The 20,690-nt window shown below is 42.3% G+C and overlaps 1 protein-coding gene across 12 annotated transcripts in view; it reads right to left on the reverse strand.

Annotated features, from left to right (window-relative positions):
• Positions 1-480: 480 nt before the first annotated feature.
• UBE2H (ubiquitin conjugating enzyme E2 H) overlaps positions 481-20,690 on the reverse strand; it is a 112,527-nt gene continuing 92,317 nt past the window's right edge. For all 12 annotated transcript variants that reach the window (XM_069588378.1, XM_069588372.1, XM_069588373.1 and 9 more), the window contains 2 exons: positions 9,011-9,139; positions 481-4,792 (listed from right to left, as the gene is read on the reverse strand). In XM_069588378.1, the coding sequence (XP_069444479.1) occupies positions 4,668-4,792; positions 9,011-9,139 (254 nt within the window). In that variant the 3' untranslated portion in view covers positions 481-4,667. The remainder of the gene's footprint in view (positions 4,793-9,010; positions 9,140-20,690) is intronic.

A 20,690-nucleotide genomic window follows, 5' to 3' on the forward strand; every position in this document is an offset into this window, starting at 1 on the left:
CCACTGCTTCCTTCCTTCCTTGTTGAGGCAGATGAGCCCTGGCAGGAAGCTGTACTGCCTGTGAACCCCGGGCCAAGGGGGTGCCTTTTGCTCAGGATTAGCTAACAGGGTCTAGAGGTTTGGGTTGAAGATCAACATAGGAGCCACGCCTGCTGAATCACACGGGGTTAGGCCTACAGGACAGATGGGTTTTTCAAGTGGTTAGTAGAGAAACCGCAAAGACAGCCCTGTTTATAGCCAGCAGTCACCTGCCAGTCCAGGCGTAGGGACAGGGCTCTGTAGGCATTCTCTACTGCCTACACATGACCCTCCCTTCCCAAACTAACCCAGTCATCTGCCTTGTAAGAAATTCTCAGTTTAAAAAAAAAAAAAAGTCAATGTCTGCTGCTCAAAGGAGTCAGATGAACAGGGTGGGTGTTTTTTAAAAAATTGGGATCAGCAATCACAGGGGCTATTATCTTATTGATGAAGCTCCAGCCATTTGCCAAGGTATATACACATTTTATTTAAAAAAAGTTTACAGTTTTCATTATACACAACTATTAAGAGGTTATAGTCAGAAGAGGCATTTGTCCTGTTGACAGAAGTGCCCACTAGATCATCACAATGCAAGGAGAAAGGTGGAAGGGAGGACAGGGGGCAAGGAAAAAATAAGTGATAAAAAGCTTAGATTTCAATTAAGGGCTGGTAAATCCCTTTTATCTCTTCAAGTATCACACAATATGTACCAAATACAATCAGTAAATAACGGCCATTTCTTCCCAAGCCCACAGCCAAGACGATTATTTGCTGACTTAAGAGAGTCCTGGCCCTTCCTCAGGTGAGTGGAGAACCTGCACCCCTTCCCCAATGGGCCTCCACTCCATCCAGTCCCTAATGGAATCTCCAAGGTGTTCAGTGGCCAGAGAAAATATGAGCATGGATTCAGAAGTCCAAAGAAATGCAGGTCTGCGTCCAATCAGAAATGATTTGATTTCAGTAAGGCCGTGAACCCAGGCAGGAAGTTATGAGATGAATGAAACTCCTAACTTTTGTTAATGGCTTTCACTTTTCTGATTGAGTCCCTAGAACACAGAAGGGTCACATGCCACTTAAAAATCAAACACTAGTTCCCAGAAAGTTGGTGTCTAACACCTTCCCCATGGAGGCTAGCAGAGGCTCTGTCTCTCATGATTCTCAGCCATCCCAACAGGACGCCTAATAAAAAGCAAGCGTCAGGTCAAGGCCAACTAGGGCTTCTGGGAGCCTTGTGAGGGGGAAAGAAAGATTCCTTCGGAGGGAGACACTCTTCTGGAGCTTAGATCAGCCTGTTGGCAATTAGAACCGCTTTTGGAGTGGAAGAAAAATGTTAGGTACTGGAGAGATATATGGCAACTTCTGATAATTATCTCACTAATATGAAACGCTGGTAACCTGCACAGTAACCTCAAGGAGGACGATACAATTGAAGACAAAAACGCATAAATGCCAGTGTTTAGGTTGGCTACCATAAAAAGCAACCCATGAGGCCCCAGTGCTGGGGAGGTTGGAGGCCAGTGGGCCGTGGTGCAGCCATCTCGTTTGTTGTGTTTGGTAAGAGATGGAGCTCGGTCATTTGAACAGGGGCAAAATGCTTTGTGCTGATAAACCACAAGGTAGGATTTCAAAAGTGAGGGATACTAAAGAAGGGAAGGGAGACTGCCGGAAGCAGCTCTGATCTACCACTACCACCTTTAAAAATACGCAGCCTTTCTGAGGGGCTCTGGATGCTTCTCAAGAGTGTTGCGATGGGACAATGTGGAAAATAGCTTTTGGTGTCATACCACCCTTTGCTCCAGACTCACTCAACCATCTGTTATTGGGGGCCTAGAGTCCTCAGAATCACAGCGTGGCCCTCTTCCAGCTTCCTCTCCTACCTCTCTCAGCACAAAAGTTAGTGTAAAAAGGGAGTCTGTTCAGCTTACTAAAAGGCAGTTTCCCCGTGGAAAGGAAAAGCTCCACACAGAGCCTAGCACATGCATGGGACCAAGGTTAGTGCCCAGAAAGCACAGGCTTGAACAGAACGTGTGTGTGGGGGGGTGTTCCACGTGATGCGGGCAGCTATTCCAGGAGCTTCTAGTGCTCACAGAGAAGCCTAAAGGCACCGTCACCACACAGACTTGGGTGGGCACGCACACACACGTGCACACACACACTGCAGCCACACTCATATCAGCTTCTGAACCCCTGCAACTGCCCCCAACGAATCTCCAACTGGGAAATTCTGCACCACCAAGAGACTCCTAGCGCTGGTGCTCACGAGTGCAGGTGAGCGGGTGTCTTTTTGTTAGACCAACATGCATTTAAGCTGGGGAGTAGAGCTGCGGCACTGCTCACGAACCTTCCCTAAACTTGCTTCTACTAGTTTTGTTTGTTTGTTCTCTGACAAGATTAAAAGCAATTTTTACCCGGACATTATTTTTTTTGAAAGGTAATTAGAACACTATTATTTATACAATATTGAAAAAATACAATTTTTTATTGTTTGAACTCAAATCACCACCCAGCACTTTAAGCCTACCCTAAGTCGCACCTACAGATTACGGTTTTAGCACAAGCAAACTGCTAATTCAGCAGGTAAGCAAGTTAGACAGTGCCAGCAGAGACCCTCCCTCCCCCAAGTAATGAGAAGACAACGTGCTAGATAAGAGTTAAAGTACACCATTACATGTTAAATAGTTCATACTACCCTTCCAACAAGCCACAAATGCTAGAGAGAGAACTCAGTACATGAACTAACCACAGCCCTACTTAACTGCACTTTAAAATTTTTTTTTTTTAAAGAAAACCTTTTGCTTCATGCCCGTAATTAACATAAGTAAATTATTTGCTTTTTATTTAGGAAAATAATCATGCTAAAAGCAGGTTGTACTTTATATAGATTTTCAAAGAAAAGATTGATTGTGCTTTCTGAATAAAAAAGATAGGGTATCTTCCAACCTCAATGACTCATATCTTGTGGAATATAGCACTTCTAAACTAAAAACACACATCAAAAAGAAAGATTAAATTCTCCCAGTAGGACATTCAAAAGTCATCTTTAGAAGATTTTAGGATTGGCTAATTCTGCTATTGTCCTATTGGTTGTGGCAAAAAAACAAAAACAAAACTCCACAGAGCTACTGTCTGAAGTTCTCCAAATTCAGCAGGCAACACTCAGATCTGAAAGAAACTCTGCCAGCAACCTGGACACATGGTTAGCTGAGTAAACATTTGATTAGCAGGCATTGAAACTGTCTGATTTCCTTTTAACATATACAGGAGAGAAAATTCTCTTCCTTCAAAACCTGTTCTACATCGTATTTCTGAATCCTTTCCTCCTATTCAGTCTCAGGAAAAAAAAAAGCTGTTTTTCCCATGGAGAGTCACTTTGGGTACAAGAACCTTTATTTGTTCCAATTATTACTCATTATAAATTTAGAATGTGTGTTGGGTCTGCAATACCCATTTCCCCTTTCCACAGGCAGATGATGACCGGGCTGCTGTCAAGAGTGCCAGCAGAAGGGAACACACGATCACAACGTGAGTGAGAGGACCCAGGAGGCACAGCCGCCAGCTGGGTCTTCTTCCCGAGTCTAACGGTCCACTGAGTGGCTGTCCAAGGGGGAGGCCATCTCTTGGAAGGTGAAGATTAAATGTGCAACCTAAGCACGATACACACACACGCACACACACCAAAATTAAAAAAAAACAAACCACCACCACCACCACCACCCCGAAACCTTGAAACAAAACCCCCCACGAGCACCCTCAAAGTTAAAGCTCTCAGTCCAGGGCAGCGGTCTCACAGTGGCCAATAGCACGATGACGGCGGACTCTGCCGCGTGAGAGCAAACTTCTTCCCAGTCACTTTTCTCCTCCTGTCCTGTCCTCTCAAAAAATGGTCTGGAATATAAGTTCTAACCCCAAGAAAAAAGAATCAGATTCAGCAAAACCATTTCCAAAAGGTTCTCCAAAGCAAAAAAGAAACAAAACACTTGTGGCTGCAGGGCCTGGTAGCAAGAAGGGCAGAAATCTACATATAAAAATGTACTTAAAATCCAAGTCGAAAAAAATCGTTTTAAGTTTCAATACTCCAATGAGCTCCCTGTTTTATATTGTTACTCCACAGAAGTGGGGCCACCTGGGGTGCACAGGAAGGGGCAGCTCTGATCCTGATGTGGCTGGCTCTAAACGCTCCCACAGCAGGCCTTTTCCTCCCCAATTTTTTCCTTTCCGTTTTGAAAAAGCACTATTCTATCTTCACGTCGGAGAGCTGGTTGGTTTTGGTTTGTTTCTTTGGAACCATCAATAAAAGAAGCGACTTTTCCCTGTTATTTTGACTCAGGCCTATCTATCAGAGCGGCTATTCCTTTTGACAGTTCAGTAGCACACAGGCTGACTTGGCCAAATGGACTTATCAATGCATGCATTCGGACCGCATATTGCTACCAAAATGGAATGTGGGAATATGCTATGCACCTCAGGTTGAGAAATGACCAAGAAATCAAGATCTAAAGGGTGATATATAATATATATATATCAATGCTATTATTCATAAAAACCTTGTTTAGTAATAAAAAAAATTGCTTTGTTTAAATATGAATATTATAGTCTGCTTCTCATGGTTAGGAAATAATAGTCTTTCTGAAAAGCAGGTGCTTTTTCTACTACAACTCCATATCCTGGGCCTCGTCTTCCGAAAAGTCAGACATAGAACTCTCCGACGAGCTGTCTCCAGTGCCCTCTTCCTGCTCTTTCAGTGCCTCCTCCGTTGCATATTTCTGGATGTACTCTGCAGGGGGGTGGAGAAGAGAAAACACGGTAAGCGACAGGCATGTGCTTCGGTGGCCCCCAAAGCTGCCAAGTCCAAGGGAGCCTCACGCTGTCCCTGTGCTGCAGGCGTGGGGGACAGACTGACAAAGACGGCAGTCATTACAGTCACTAGACTATAAGCACAGGGGGAAGCTGCACACGGAGATGTCTCTGGATGTTATGCATTTTGCCCCCTTGGTAAGAGAGGCAGAGCTGAACACTTGATGGGCAGGGGAACAGATACTGCACCACCATCCTCAAGTCTCCCATGGGCACGTATGAGATAGCTGACCACCCCTGGCATCGGCAGCAAGGCTCAGGACAGCTGGCACACATCTGGGGCCCCGTCCTCCAGCCAAGGTGCTCTCCCTCTCTCCTTGCTGTCTACTGATATGGCTGCACTCCTCCAAACTTGATGGACCAGGGAAATGCAAACCCCACACTTTCTTTTTACTTCCTATATTCATAAACTATTCACCGCTCTCCCCCTCCCCAGACAGAACAGGGCTAATTATGATTTCATAGTCATGTATAAGGAAATCCCCCGTCATTTTTTAGGGTTGCAGTTATGTAATTATAGTCAGCCCAAATCTATTATTTTAGAAGTAGGTTTTAGTCTAAACAGATCCTGCCTGTCAGGTTTTGAAGCAGTGGGTGAAAACAGTCTCTCGATCTGCTCAGGAATGAGCTGCTATCTGGGGACACAGAGAGCCTGAGTGTGACTTCACCACCTATTCATTTATTTACCTGAAGATTTACGCCGTTGTAGCCTAGGCTGCGTCTGCTGGTTCAAAAAATGTTAAGAACTGCTGAATAAACAAACTTTTCCTAAAAGCTCCAGGTGCGGACGGTTTTCAAGTAAACAGCCTACGCATAATATGAAAGGACGGGACAGACTCCCACCCAGAAAAACACATCCTCACGTCCATATGCTGGTTGCTCCCCCTCTGGAGTGGTGGCGATGAGAAGAGAAGGTAAATGGGCCAAGTCTGAATGATTCGATGCAGGGCCAGGGAAAAGTTTTTTTTATATTTTCAAAGGATTGTTTTTAAAAAAAAGAAAAGAAGAGTATGTGACAGAGACCATATGTGACCAAATCTGGGCCTTAACAGAAGAAGTTTGCAAGCTTCTGACTTACACCCCTGCAGATTCACTATCATGAAATTTCATGCTGAAAACAGGATTTCAAAAGTCCCTGGCTAGGTAGGAATCTGCCTTAATTCTTAGTGTGAGAGAAACGTTTACTGAAGTCTTAGAAATTTTATTTTTACTCTCTGATGGGCTGGCTACTTTGTTTCTTTGCAGAAAGCAGTTGCTGCATAGTGACACTGCTCTCGGATGCTGTAATTCCACACTATCAGTGCATTCAAGGAGACCATCCTATATTAAGGGCTTACTGGGAGGAGGCTTTTCAGGAGACAGAGAAATGAAGAGCAAGGTCACTGATGAGCAGACGACACACAAAAAAGCAGTTAGGGGGTTAAGTGTCAGGCAAAGGGATGCGGGAGGAAGGGACTGTGGTCCTGGAGAGCCAGGAAGGCAGTATCTGCCCTGAACCTTCAAGCAGCTCCTTGAAGCAGCGTAGGAGATGCCACCCCAGGGGAAAGGCGTAGACAGCCCCGCCCCAAGCACTGGGGAGGAGGAAGTGGCTGGGATGTTGAGACTCATTCAGATAGAACTACGTTTTTCTTTTAAAAAATCTGAAGCAAAAAAGGCAAAAGGTACAGGTTTGCTACAGTTGGACAGTGGGTACCTAGTTAAGTTATTCTGCTTTTCTGCATGGTTGAAAACTCTCCCTGACCAACTAAGGAAGCAGATACAGTTGGGTATCTGAAACTTTGGAAAGCTCCAGTGGTACCCCATCCTATAAACAGTTCAATGTCTACAAGATAAAACAGCACCAACTAACTATGAATCATGCGCACGGTAAGAAAGGGTACACTTACCTACGCTGACACTGAAGCAGTAAGGGGTGAATTAGCTTCCTAATGGGTAGGTGGAGTGGGGCGGTGAAGGGAGAGACCGAACCGAAGTCTGGGACAGGAAAAGTTCTCAGAAAGGCAAGGGGTAAAAATACCACAGCTGCAGGGAGGAAAATGGGTCTTGAGAAAAACCCAAATGAAGAAGAGAGGAGGTCACGGATTCAGCAGAAGAGGGGAAAAGAAGCTAGACTCCATGAGTTTCAGGGAAGGAACAGAGAAGTTTGAGAATTAAGGGAAATAAACAGCAGGCCTCTAAAGGAGTCCACAGGAGCAGATGAAGGCTTTTGACACGGGGAGATCTCTGACAGTCTGGGGATGGTGGGGAACCAGGAGGAGGAAGAGAACTAACAATGCTAAGAGGAAGGGGATAAATGGAGAATAAGATCATGTTGGTGGGGGGACTGGGTCTGAGAAATAAGACAGGATCTCCTACTTCCTATAGGAGGAACCAGAAAAGATGGGGATATATATATATAAAGGTATATTCATATGCCTATAAATATATATATATAGCTTTAAATATATATATTTGTATAAAGGTACAGGAGGAAGCTGGGGTGCACTCAGATCTGGTAGTCATGATCTTCTCAGGTCACTAAGGAACACAAAGTGAAACTAATGTTTTGGATCTAGAGCCCCCTAAGCTGGAGCTCGCTGCCTGAAGATAGAAATGGAGGTTAGGTTCCTATAGCAGATATGTACTGAAACAGGAAAAGTGCCAGAGGCATGATGACTGTAAGAACTGTAGAAACATGCTCTGCATAGAGATATCTGTGGATTGCAGACACTAAGTGATTCTTATGTCAAAATAATACAGTCTCGTAACAGGATTTTATCTGGTTGAAAAGGAAATACATGTTTTCTTGAAATATATGTTTCTTTGGCTATGTCAATATTCTGGCTACATAAATTAGATATTAATTGGCAAAGCACTTGAGACTTAGGTTAAGTTAATTAGAATAGATTTATTTGTATTTTATTTCAACACAAAGTACCAAATACCCTAAGAGACTAGGGTAGAATGAGAAAACAAAGGAAAAATACTGTTCAACAAACAGCCCCAGAGACCCCATCTGTCTCATACTTTCACATTTGGGAGCGAAGACCCATGCATTCTGGGCTCTCAAATTATTTCTACTGCCATCTCTTGCAAATGTACTCGGAGGGGCTGGTCACTTTGCAGAAGCTCCTATTCTGAGTAGCTCTGCAGATGAACAAGTAAAGCTAAAAACTGGGTAAAAACCAATGCCTGCCGTTTGTTAAGAAGAGCCTGTTTTCATGGACTTTGAACGCCTCTTCTTTCTTGTAGAAATTATGTATCTAGACCTTCCACCATGACAGTTCTCAAACATGTACAGAGGTAAAAGAGTGTGACGAATGCCAGTAACCCTGTGTGTAGCTTTAGCGGCCCTTTCACAACCCCACTTTCATTTTAATGAGATTCGTGTCCCATTCGCACATACGCCTAAGAACGGGAAAACAGGATTCTAAATCCTAAAGGATGAGCTAACTAGCGCCACATATCTCAGCTTCAACAGCACATTTTCAAGCTTTAATAGAAAAATCCACAGCCCCAAAGCGCTGAGACAAATACCTGCAGCACAAGAGAAAAGTACCTTAGATGTAAGCTTCCCCAAATGCAAGCAAGCCAGCATGGGAACAAGAAAAGAGTTCTTGGGTAACTGGGTAATTTTTAATCAATGGGTAAAATGATATAATTATTTTAAAAATCTAATGATGAATTCAATAATTATTCCCCAACTCTCAAAGTTAACTGATGTCCTGAAAGGCCAAGATGAATTCATGTATTTAAAAAATGTGAGATTATGCCTTTCAATTAATACTTTACCCCCAAGTAAATTTTCTAATTTACAAGACAAGAGGAAGCAAGTGAAGGGAAAAGTTCTTTCCGATAGGGGGGGTCACAGGGATTTCTGGCAGGGTTACATCTGCTTCTACCCAGCTTCTACCCAACTCGTAAGTAAGTCTCCATTTCCTCATCCTTTGTTATTTTGCTTTCTCCTCTTTGTTGAAACCTTCAGCTTTCTAAAGGTGTCTCTGGCCCTTGAATCTATAGAGGCTAGTGAGCTCTGCTTCAGCCCAGGGCTGTCCTTTTTAGGCCTAAGAAAAATTACAAGTAACTAAGAAGGGTTTTAAATGATGAACACCTAACAGACTTAAGTTCTTTTGTCTCCAGGCTAAGCTATTTGCCTTACCTTTAATTTTCTGCTTGTATTCTTCTGGTCGATGGAGGTACATAGCTGCAGCGTCACCATTGAGAGGATCTATGGGGTTGGGATAGGCCAACAACTGGGGCAGGAAAGACTCAAATATATTGGTAAGATCTGAAAAACAAACAGAAGTATGTCACATGCGTCAAGTGTGCCAAGTTCACCTAAAATTCATTTGACTTCAGTAGTCAAAGCTTCTTACCTTCCAACATATTTAACTACATAGATATTTTTCCATAAAACTGTGGTCTATTACATGTGACTTATATTACATATCATTTCAACACCAATTTTAAAATTTAGTTTTAATTTGAAGAAACAGATAAAGGTACACTTGATATTCTCTATGAAAGGCAACTGTCCCAATTCTAATTCACTCTACTCTGTCAACTGTGAATTCAGAAATACCACAAGGTTTATTAAAACTTGTGCCCCAACACTGTATAAACACTCTACATTCTTACAAAGTGAACAGTTAATTTCTTAGCATCGACTTTTTCTATGATTTTGGAAATCCCCATTCTGAAAAGTATTCAAGCACCAGGTCTCATGAGAACCGAATACAATTTTAAGGGCCTTGACACTTAATCCAATTCTCCTAACTTCTAGTGGAGGTAAATACAATCAGTTTTTCAATTATTCTGGGCATTGAGGGTAGGAACCTATATGGACCATTTAAAATCATAAACCATTGTAAAACAGATAAGTAACAACTTACTCCTTTTATTAATACTCATTTAAATAAACATTAACTCCCTCCTTGCCAGATTCAGCATAAGGTGCTGAGTGTACAGAGATGACATCCACATACACAGAAAAAACAACAAAACCCTGCAGTTACCTAGCATTTTATGAAGGAAGTAGGCCTTGAAAACTTCTTAACACAGCCACATAACTTTAGAGATGCTCTAACTTCCATCCTATTTGCTGCTCAGTTAGCAGACAGTGAACTGTGGAACCTTAGCACTTCCATCTCTTTGCCCACTCTAAGTTACTCACCATGTTTTATAAAAAAACATTTCTGTTTCTGGAGGGAATGCTGAAGAATAGTAGCATAAGAACTACTTTTCAATTTATTCTGCTCTTTTCATGGACTTTGTTTTAGAGTGGGCACTTTCATGCAGTATTATAAGTGAATGTTTTGTCAAGCCACGTCATTTTAGTGATTCCCAGCCAGGGGTGATTTTGCTTCCCTGCGGCCACTGTAGCAAGGTCTAGAGAAATCTTTGGCTGTCACAGCTGTGTGGGGGAAGAAGTAGGGGAGGTTGGGGTGCCACTAGCATCTAGTGGACAGAGGCCGGGGATGCTGCTGAAACATCTTACAATACAGTGCACAGGACAGCCCTCCATGATAATTATCTGGGACCAAAATGTTAACAGTCAAACACCCTGGTCTAGATAAAAGGGGTCAGCAAACTTTCGTAAAAGCCCAGAGCAAACATTAATTTAGGCTTGGTGGGCCATACTTGGTCGGTCACAGCTACTCAACACTCAGCTCTGCCATGTAGCACAAAAGAAGCCATAGATAACTGATAAACAAATGTGTGTGGCTGTGTGCCTTTACATACAAAATCAGGCAGCCAAAGTTTGCTGACCTCTGCTCTAGAAAAATCCTACAAGAAGCAGATTGTCCTTGTCGCTGTAAGGTTAAAAAGCTGAGCACTCAAAAAACTCTATGACATCATGGATAGACCGGAACAGCATTATGTTAAGTGAAATAATTCAGACAAATACTGTATGGTCTCACATGTGGACTCTTAAAAGAAAAAAGAAGAAACAAATAGCAAACAGACTGGTGGATGCCAGAGATAGTGGAGTTGAGGAGGGCAAAACAGCAAAGGATGTAAAAGGCATACATTTTCAGCTATAGAATAAATAACTCCTGGGAATCTAATGTACAGCACGGTGACTACAGTTAATAACTGGACTGCATGTTTGAAAGTTGCTAAGAGAGGAGATCTTAGAAGTTCTCATCACAAAGAAGAAAAATGTTTTCCTTTAGTATGTATGGTGGCAGCCATTAACTAGGCTTAATGCAGTGATCATTTCTCAACATGTATAAAAACATTAAATCATGCTGTACATCTGAAATGTCATATCAATTATACTTCAATAAAACAAGAAACAGAAAAACAAAACAAAGCCTATGACTGCTCTGTTCATTAGAACTTTCTGCAATGATGACAATGTTCTGGATCTGCTACTAATATGGAAGCCACTAGAAACATGTGGCTACTGAGCATGTGAAATATAGCTGGTTTGACTGTGAGGACTTAGTTTTTCATTTTATTTAATTCTCCTTAATTTAAATAACATGTGGCTAGTAGATCCCATATTGGACAGCTCAGGTCTGGAGAGTGATCTATGGGGAATCCCACGATGGCCAAGTGTGTTAGTCGCACAGTTGGGTCCAACTCTTTGCAACCCCATGGACCCCGCCCCCCAGGCTCCTCTGTCCATGGAATTCTCCAGGCAAGAATTTTGGAGTGGGTAGCCATTCATCCCCTTCTCCAGGGCATCTTCCCCACCCAGGGATTGAACTTGGGGTCTCCTGCACTGCAGGCGGATTCTTTACCATCTGAGCCACCAGGGAAACCCCTAGCACAGTCCTGTTCTCACGTGCAGACACTGATGCAGAGCAGGTTTACCTTCAACCCCAAGTTAGGGACTTGGTGTTACTGATGAGGCTAACTTTCCAAAGAACCACATTACAGTAAAATTCTCACATACCAGAAAACAAATGTGGTATGTTAATCAAAAAAGAAAACAAAAATGACCCTCCAAGATAGCCCCAACCATCCAGCAGGACTTTTCACTGCTGTTTTATTTTTTTTTTTAAAGGAAGCAACATATTTAATAAACCAACTGATGGTACGAAATAATTGAAAACTGTTTGTAAAGCTAAGGGACAGAGAAAAATGCTTATGTTCTAATATTGAATAGAAAAAGTCTGTAGGATATTATGTTCTCTAGAGTTACAATGATGTACACAGTATGATGCATAAGAATATTTTTAAAGTTATGTCAAATTACAACAGGCTTGTAATTTCTACTTTTTATACTTCAAATAACACTTAACCTTTTTTTTAACTTTTAAAAATAGCCATTTGCCTATAAATGTGTACTTTCTACTTTAACTTATGTTTGAAACATTTAATAAAACATGACAAGTCTAAAAAATTTTTCCTCTCTTTATCTTTTAGTAGGTGGGTTATCAAGGCAATGGTAGAAAATGTTAAAAGGTAAGCAAATTAAGGGATTTTGTGGGTAGCTCAGTTGGTAAAGAATCCGCCTGCAATGCAGGAGACCCCGATTTGATTCCTAGAATGGGAAGATTCCCTGGAGAATGAATAGGCTACCCACTCCAGTATTCATGGGCTTCCCTGGTGGCTCAGATGGTAAAGAATCTGCCTGCAATGCAGTAGGTTGGGAAGATCCCCTGGACTGGGCTTCCCAGGAGGTGCTCGTGATAAAGAAGCCACCTGCCAATGCAGGTAGACATGAGATGAGAGTTTGATCCCTGGGTCAGGAAGATCCCCTGGAGGGAGGGCACCCACTCCAGTATTCTTGCCTGGAGAATCCCATTGACAAGAGGAGTCAGGCAGGCTGCAGCCCAATGGGTCGTACAGAGTCGGACACAACTGAAGTGACTAAGCACCAAGCAAATTGAGAAAAAAAACAAGGGGTGCAAACCCCGAGTTTCACAGCTTAAACAAGATCCCAGCACAGACAGAGTTACAATAACACTAACGATAGTGACGGTAATAGTACTGGCAGTAGGAGTGTACACTTACACAGCCCTTACTACAAGCCAGGCCCTGTGAACACCTTACATACATACTCGTTTCACTACAGCCAGTGAGGCAGGCACCATTACCATCTCCATTTTACATACAGGGGAAATGAGGCAGAGAGAGGGGTTAGGGGCCATGGGACTGGGTTTCAAACCTGGGCTTTTGCACTATGCTGCTTCTGTTAGTGGATAAAGGAACATTGTTCTCAACCATGATGGCACAAGATCCCTACATCTCTGGATATCCCCCTCCCCGAAGGGTTTCCTTCTCGTATGTTCAAGGCCAACAGGATGGTCTCTAAGCAGAGCATGTTCAGGAGTTTCTTGGTTGAACTGTCAGATGTTTCTTCACGTAGCCCAGCCCCAGGAAGGAGCTAAGGCCATCCCCAGATATACACGCATAGTAAACTGGGGCCTCTCCTGCCACATGAGCATTCCAGGTGCTGCCCCCAGAAGATTGACAGCTGAATGTTCCTATCAAATGGAAAAAAAAAAAAAACTTGAAGATTTTACTCTTTGTAAGTTCAAAAGTGTTTCAGGACTTGAGAAATATTGCAGACACCAGGTCTCATAACTAGGTGTTTCACGTGGTCCAGGAAAAAGACTTTATACCCTTCCCCACTACTTTTAAGTTTTTCAAGCTATCAATAGATGGCTTTGCCTATGTATTTGTTCCAAACAAATAAAACAACCCTCAATTATTGCTTTTTCCCTCTTGTGTCTGTTGTCTTCCTATATTAATATACTTTTGATCCATTTTACAGAGGTGCTGAGTCACGCCTCTGAAGACAGAACAGAAAAGAAAAGTATGCAGCCCAGTTTCGGGGAAGACGGCTGATTCTAGAGGCCAAGATGCTGCGGCCACAGCCACTGCAAAGCAGCGAAGCACTCCTGAGAGTGGCTGACAGAGCGGCTGGCCACTGAGCGGGCCCTCCCCAAAGAAACATCTCTCAAACAGGCAGATGTGCACAGTATCTTCTTTCAAGATAAACATTTTGGCAGGAGAGACATAAACCATAAACCAAGTATCAAATAAAGATACTCATCTTTGGAAAAATCCATCACAATAAAATTTTTTCCCCCTAGAACTGTAAATAATAAAAAAACTTTGATCAGTTCCAAAGTCTTTTAAAAAACACCGACCTTTCACTTTTTGAAAGGGAGAGAGCCAGACATGGATCACCCAATCTAGAGATTACAGTCAGCTGGCTCCATTACTGGATACCTTAATTTTTAAAGCAAGTCCCAAGATCCCTGAGAAGTATGGTTTATGATGAGCAAACAGCTTTCCTTTTCCCTTGAACTAAATCAGCACTTAACAAAATGTAGTCCATTAGGACTGAGTCTTCAGCCTGATCTTACAGTATTAATGTTAACAATATTACTACCCTCATAGCTCAGTTCTGTTGTTCAGTCGCTTAGTTGTGTCCGACTCTTGGTGACCCCATGGACTGGAGCACACGAGGCTTCCCTGTCCTTCACTATCTCCAGGAGTTTGCTCAAACTCATGTCTCTTAAGTTGATGCAAGAATACTGGAGTGTGTAGCCATTCCCTTTTCTAGGGGATGTTCCTGATCCAGGGACTGAACCCAGGTCTCCTATACTGCAGGCAGATTCTTTACCATCTGAGTCACCAGGGAAGCCATATAGCTCAGTTTAGGCATATACACTAATGGTTCATATCCATATTTAATTATAAGAAAGAGAGTTCTAGAAAAACATTCTACTTCTGCTTTATTGACTACACCAAAGCCTTTGACTGTGTGGATCACAACAAACTGTGGAAAATTCTTCAGGAGATGGGAATACCAGACCACCTGACCGGCCTCCTGAGAAACCTGTATGCAGGTCAGGAAGCAACAGTTAAAACCGGATATGGAACAACAGACTGGTTCCAAATAGGGAAAGGAGTACGTCAAGGTTGTATATTGTCACCCCGCTTATTTAACTTATATGCAGAGTATATCATGAGAAATGCCAGGCTGGATGAAGCACAAGCTGGAATCAAGATTGCTGGGAGAAATATCAATAACCTCAGATATGCAGATACATCACCCTTGTGGCAGAAAGTGAAAAAGAACTAAAGAGCCTCTTGAAAGTGAGAGAGAGAAAAACAGCTGGCTTAAAACTCAACATTCAGAAAACTAAGATCATGGCATCTGGTCCCATCACTTCACGGCAAATAGATGGAACAATGGAAACAGTAACAGACTTTATTTTCTTGGATCCAAAATCACTGTAGATGGTTACTGCAGCCATGAAATTAAAAGATGCTTGCTCCTTGGAAGAAAAGCTGTGACCAACCTAGACAGTATATTAAAAAGCAGAAACATTACTTTGCCCACAAAGGTCCATCTAGTCAAAGCTATGGTTTTTCCAGTAGTCATGTATGGTTGTGAGAGTTGGACAATAAAAAAAGCTGAGTGCTGAAGAATTGATGCTTTTGAACTGTGTTGTTGGAGAAGACTCTTGAGAGTCCCTTGGACTGCATGGAGATCAAACCAGTCCATCCTAAAGGAGATCAGTCCTGAATATTCATTGGAAGGACTGATGCTGAAGCTGAAGCTCCAATACTTTAGCCACCTGATGCGAAGAACTGACTCATTGGAAAAGACCTTGATGCTGGGAAAGATTGAAGGCGGGGGGAGAAGGGGATGACAGAGGATGAGATGGCTGGAGTGCATCACCGACTTGAAGGACAGACTTGAGTTTGAGCAAGCTCCCTGGGAGTTGGGATGAACAGGGAAGCCTGGCATGCTGCAGTCCATGGGGTCGAAAAGAGTCAGACATGACTGAGTGACTGAACTGAATTATTAAAAACACTCAAATCATATTGATCTCTTACCAAAAGCAGCAGTTACCCAACTCGGTCTAGAGCAATGGTTCTTCAGCGAGTCTAGGTCCTGGATGTTCATCCATTAGAATTACTCACGGAGTTTTTCCTATGTACCCTAGGGATTCTGATTTAGGATTGGTTGGCATCAGCATGCGTGTGATATGTGTACAGAAACGCACCACTTACCCTACCCACAACGACCAAATGAGAAGAGTTATGTGCTGGTGGGTTCTTTAGCTCAAGAAAATGTTTAGGTCTTGGCAGCTAAGCTGCTGCAGAGGCTCTAATTTAGGGGCACTCCCTGACCCTTTCATCATTTTTTTCTCCTGCACACTGCTATCACCATCACTTCCTCCAAGTGGAAGCATTCCAAACTATAAGTAGGAAAGGCAGGTCTCTTCCTCTCTGCATCTCAATTTCTTCATCTACAAAAAGAGAAGTACAATATACCACAACTCCTTACAAGAAATACACATCTCTAGAAATGATTCTAAAATAGTCTTTGAACTGAACCAAAATATTTAGATTAAAATATTACTACAAATATGCCATCTTCTCAGAAGAAATTTCAGGTTACCTGCATCCCTCTCAAGTGATACATATTAAAAATTAAAATGAATCACACGCACAAAAATGTACCAATTCTTAAAGTAAAACCACCCTACTCCAGGTGACTCACTAAAAGATGGGTATGTGGCTTAAGGGAGACGACACATAGGAGAGGATGAATCACGTTATCTCATGCTTTATTCTTGGCTGTTTATGAACCAGTGGCTGTAAGTTATTTCTTCTTCCTCTAGTTCCTTTGAACATTAAAATGGAAACTTTTGTAAAGCATGCTGCTATCTTCAGGTTAAAACCTTGTGGACGCCAAAGCTTGACGTGGTCAGCCCCACCAGGAACCACAACCACCAAGCAGGCAGTCCTCTTAGAGACCTAAACGTCATAATCTTTGTTTTTCATATTTAACATCCAAAATGCTGTGACTCAGAAAATACCACCACTGTCCAGCACAGTCATGGACAGGTACCACCAACCGTAAGAGCCCTCCTCCATTCTCCAATGCCACCTCTCATGCCCGCTTTTCTCACCATCCTTCAGATGCCCAAGGCCCTGGGTTCCTTCTTATTAAAGCTGAACAAACAACATACAGAAAAACTTGTTTGGAAAGACATCAGCCACCTGCACAGCAATGTGAATTCTGTGGTCTTTGTATTAATATAAAGAGTGTATTTTACACTCTTATTCCAGGGAGTTCATCATCTCACAGTTTTAAAGAAAATATGTCTATGATGATAACTACCAAACCAGTCTTTTACATTTCTGGTCTTAAACTTGACATGGCCTACAATTATTTCCCTGAATATTCCTTTCTCCTAACACCTACATTGACTGCTCTAAACCTCTGGAAGGACCTTGGTTAGGCTTTCCTCCTCTATTCCATGTACTCAATCAATTTTCCAGACTCACTATTTACCTTAGTGAAATGCCTTTAGTTCCTCTTCTATTTCCCCTGGCATGTAACTATATAAAATCCAATATATCTTTCTGGCCACACTACACAGTTTCGGGATCTTAATTCCCTTATCAGGGATTGAACCCGGGCCATGGCAGTGAAAGCGCCAAGTCCTAACCACTAGACCCCCAGGGAAGTCTCCCAGTCTATCTTTCTAGACCTGCATCAGGACAATCATCTCTGGCTTCAAGCTTCCAGTCTCTAAACGCTAGTCTTTGGAACCAGAGAACATGTCCTTAATACAATCACTCAGGTTATTTCCCATCAAGAGGAAGTTCCTCTTGTTTTTCCTACAGTACTTTGTATTCCAGAAGCATGTTATCCAAACAAACCTATATTTTACTGACTGTCTCCCTCCAAAGAGAAGGACCCTTGGCTTCCCAAGCTGAGAGTCACTGAGTTAGCTACAACTCCCTAACGTGTTTGACTGTTTTGTAATTCAATAGGAAGCAGGGCTAAAAGAAGAGTAAAAAAGGAAAAGTACTCCTTACAATCAGAGAGGTAAAAAGATGGGCAAAAGTCACAGGGAGTAGATTCTGGTGGCTTAGGACTCTTGACTCTGTGACCTCCTCTTTCCATGGCTTTAGGCCGTTATAGTTGAAGCTGATGGCTAAATATGCTGAGATCACTGGGGAATTAAAGCTATATTATCCTTGATTTAGCATTCCCTGGTGGCTCAGATGGTAAAAGCGTCTGCCTATGATGAGGGAGACCCGGGTTTGATCCCTGGGTCGGGAAGATCCCCTGGAGAAGGAAATAGCAACCCACTGCAGTACTCTTGCCTGGAGAATCCCATGGACAGAGGAGCCTGGTGGACTACAGTCCATGGGGTCGCAAAGAGTCGGACACGACTGAGCAACTTCACTTTCTTTCACTTTCTATCCTTGATTTGCCAGAAAAAATCAGCAGCTGACCTTTTAAAACCCAATGATTGACTCTGCTCATCTTATGAAGAATTAATTCAACATATTGCTAAGTAAGCTATGGATTTACAGTTTTATGTTCAAAATAAAGCCAACCATAAAATTCCATTTTGCTTACTCAGGTTTTTTTTTTGGGGGGGGGGGGGGTAGGCGGGTGGTATCTGTATGTATAAAAACACACTAACATACATGTAGTCAATGTTTGTAAGATTGAAACAGGCCAATACAATTTCCAGGTTTCCTCAGGTTATTGAATAATTTGGGGTTAATTAACAGATCTTTACTTTTCTACTCTTGTCAGCTCCTAAGAAGCTATACTACTAATGATGGATTTGAGTTTTTTTAAACTTTAATTTTCTTCTGCTTACAGTCTGTGAATACTAAAGCCAATCAGGAGGCATGCCCTCGGATAGGTAGGAGGACTTGAAAAGAGAAGTGGCTTTGAGATGGAATATTCTCTAACTAACACGAACCTAACTTAATATGGAAAGCCTATTTCTATAGCTGTTTGAGGGCACACATGTGGCAAACTGAAGCAGATTACTACGAAGACCTGCTGTGGTAACGTGATACAGAACCAGCTGGCAACAGAGTTTGTATTTAGTTTACCAAATGCTAACATGCTTTAACGGATTAATATATCCGGCACACCAAAATGCTAGACGACATACTCAAAAATGTATCCAATCACTTTACTGAGAGGGTCTTCTGTGTGGATAAAATATAAGAAAGGTCTGAACTCATTAGATTTATGCATATTCTCGTGTTAGACCATGAAAATGAAAGTCGCTCAGTCATGTCCAACTCTTTGCAACCCCATGGACTGCAGCCCACCAGGCTCCTCTGTCCATGGAATTCTCCAGGCCACAATACTGGAGTGGGTAGCTGTTCCCTTCTCCTGGGAATCTTCCCAAACCGGGGTCTCCTGCACTGCAGGCAGATTCTTTACCAGCTAAGCTACCAGGGAAGCCCATGTCAGTCCATGGGGATATTTTAAAGACAGAAAAGCAACTCTTCCCTCCTCACACTTTCTACACAGAATTAGTAGGAATTAGTAAGAATTAGTAAACACTTGAAGCATTTTTGCAATATTCATGATATACTTAATCTCACTATTGAAAGCATTACACTTTTAAGTATTCCAAGCTAAAAACAAGTATTCCTGTCATATGTGGGAAAGAGCAATGTCAAAGACATAGGGTGCTAATTAAAACCTGGAGGAATACCAGACACATTCTGCCAAGTGTCAGATCGCCAGGTCACCGATCAAAGGTGTAGTTTTATAACATGGAATGTTTTAAAGCATTCTGCCATCTTAGAAAATCATCTTTCATCCACTGCCTAACTGCATCCCCCTCCCAATAATGTCTTTAAACTGCAGAGATCTGCAGAATGAAATGAATGCTACTACACAGATCAGAAGGAATAAAAGAGACCCTTGTTCAACAAAAACATTTCCCTTGTTGTCATATCAATCTCGAAACACTTTCCACCTTACCCAGGTGTTCTTTAGAGGTCATTCATCCTAGTTTAAACCTGGCATGACCCTGCTTACCTTAAAAGATTGCAAGCTAAAACATGGTAATAGGATTTGTTATTAGCCTTCTAGAAATGAGGGCAGTTAATGTATAATTAGCTAGTTGCAGAAGGCAATGGCCACCCACTCCAGTACTCTTGCCTGGAAAATCCCATGGATGGAGGAGCCTGGTAGGCTGCAGTCCATGGGGTCACTAAGAGTAGGGCACGACTGAACAACTTCACTTTCACTTTTCACTTTCATGCACTGGAGAAGGAAACGGCAACCTACTCCAGTATTCTTACCTGGAGAATCCCAGGGACAGAGGAGCCTAGTGGGCTGCCATCTATGGGGTCACACAGAGTCGGACATGACTGAAGCGACTTAGCAGCAGCAGCTAGTTGGATATTCTTAAAGTCATACTAAAACTCATTTTTAAATTACTAGGCAATAATTTAGTTTGTCTTTAATGTCAGAAAAGAACAAGATAACTTCATGGAATTATAAGATAAGAGGCCATGGATGGGGAAACATTTTACCTAGACACAGTGATCACAAGCAAACAAAGAGAAAACAAATCTATAAAGTCACAATCACTTTCTTTGCAGTTATAGCCCCAAAGAAAGAAGAACATGGCTATGGCTGTCTTTTAGGACCATAGCCTGGTTCATGTCCCACGAACCACAAAGCCTGGACTACTCCATGGTTCTAATGCTGACCATCAGCAAATGTGAATGTGGTGTTTTTAATGAATTTCTGCTAAGTTGTTCAACCCAAGAAGGCCCCATTTTTCCATGCATAGCTAATTAAATTCTTGGGCCACAGGCCAACACCAAATCTAAATATCTACAAGCAAACAAAGGAGGTGGCTCATGAAGCTAGAGCACTGTAGAAACCATCAAATCCCAAACTCCAGCATATTTCTTTTTTGTCTGTTGCAGGTGACATCTCTCCCTTAGTCCGAGAAACTAAACTGTTCTACCTGGCCTCAGTCTAGGAGACTCATAATGAAATCCAGCTGCTCCAAAAGCAGGATGACATTTGTGATTCCAACATGGATCAATACTGAGCTCTCAAGCCT

This window comes from Ovis canadensis, chromosome 4, assembly GCF_042477335.2.
Source record: "Ovis canadensis isolate MfBH-ARS-UI-01 breed Bighorn chromosome 4, ARS-UI_OviCan_v2, whole genome shotgun sequence".
Classification (NCBI taxonomy): Eukaryota; Metazoa; Chordata; class Mammalia; order Artiodactyla; family Bovidae; genus Ovis; species Ovis canadensis.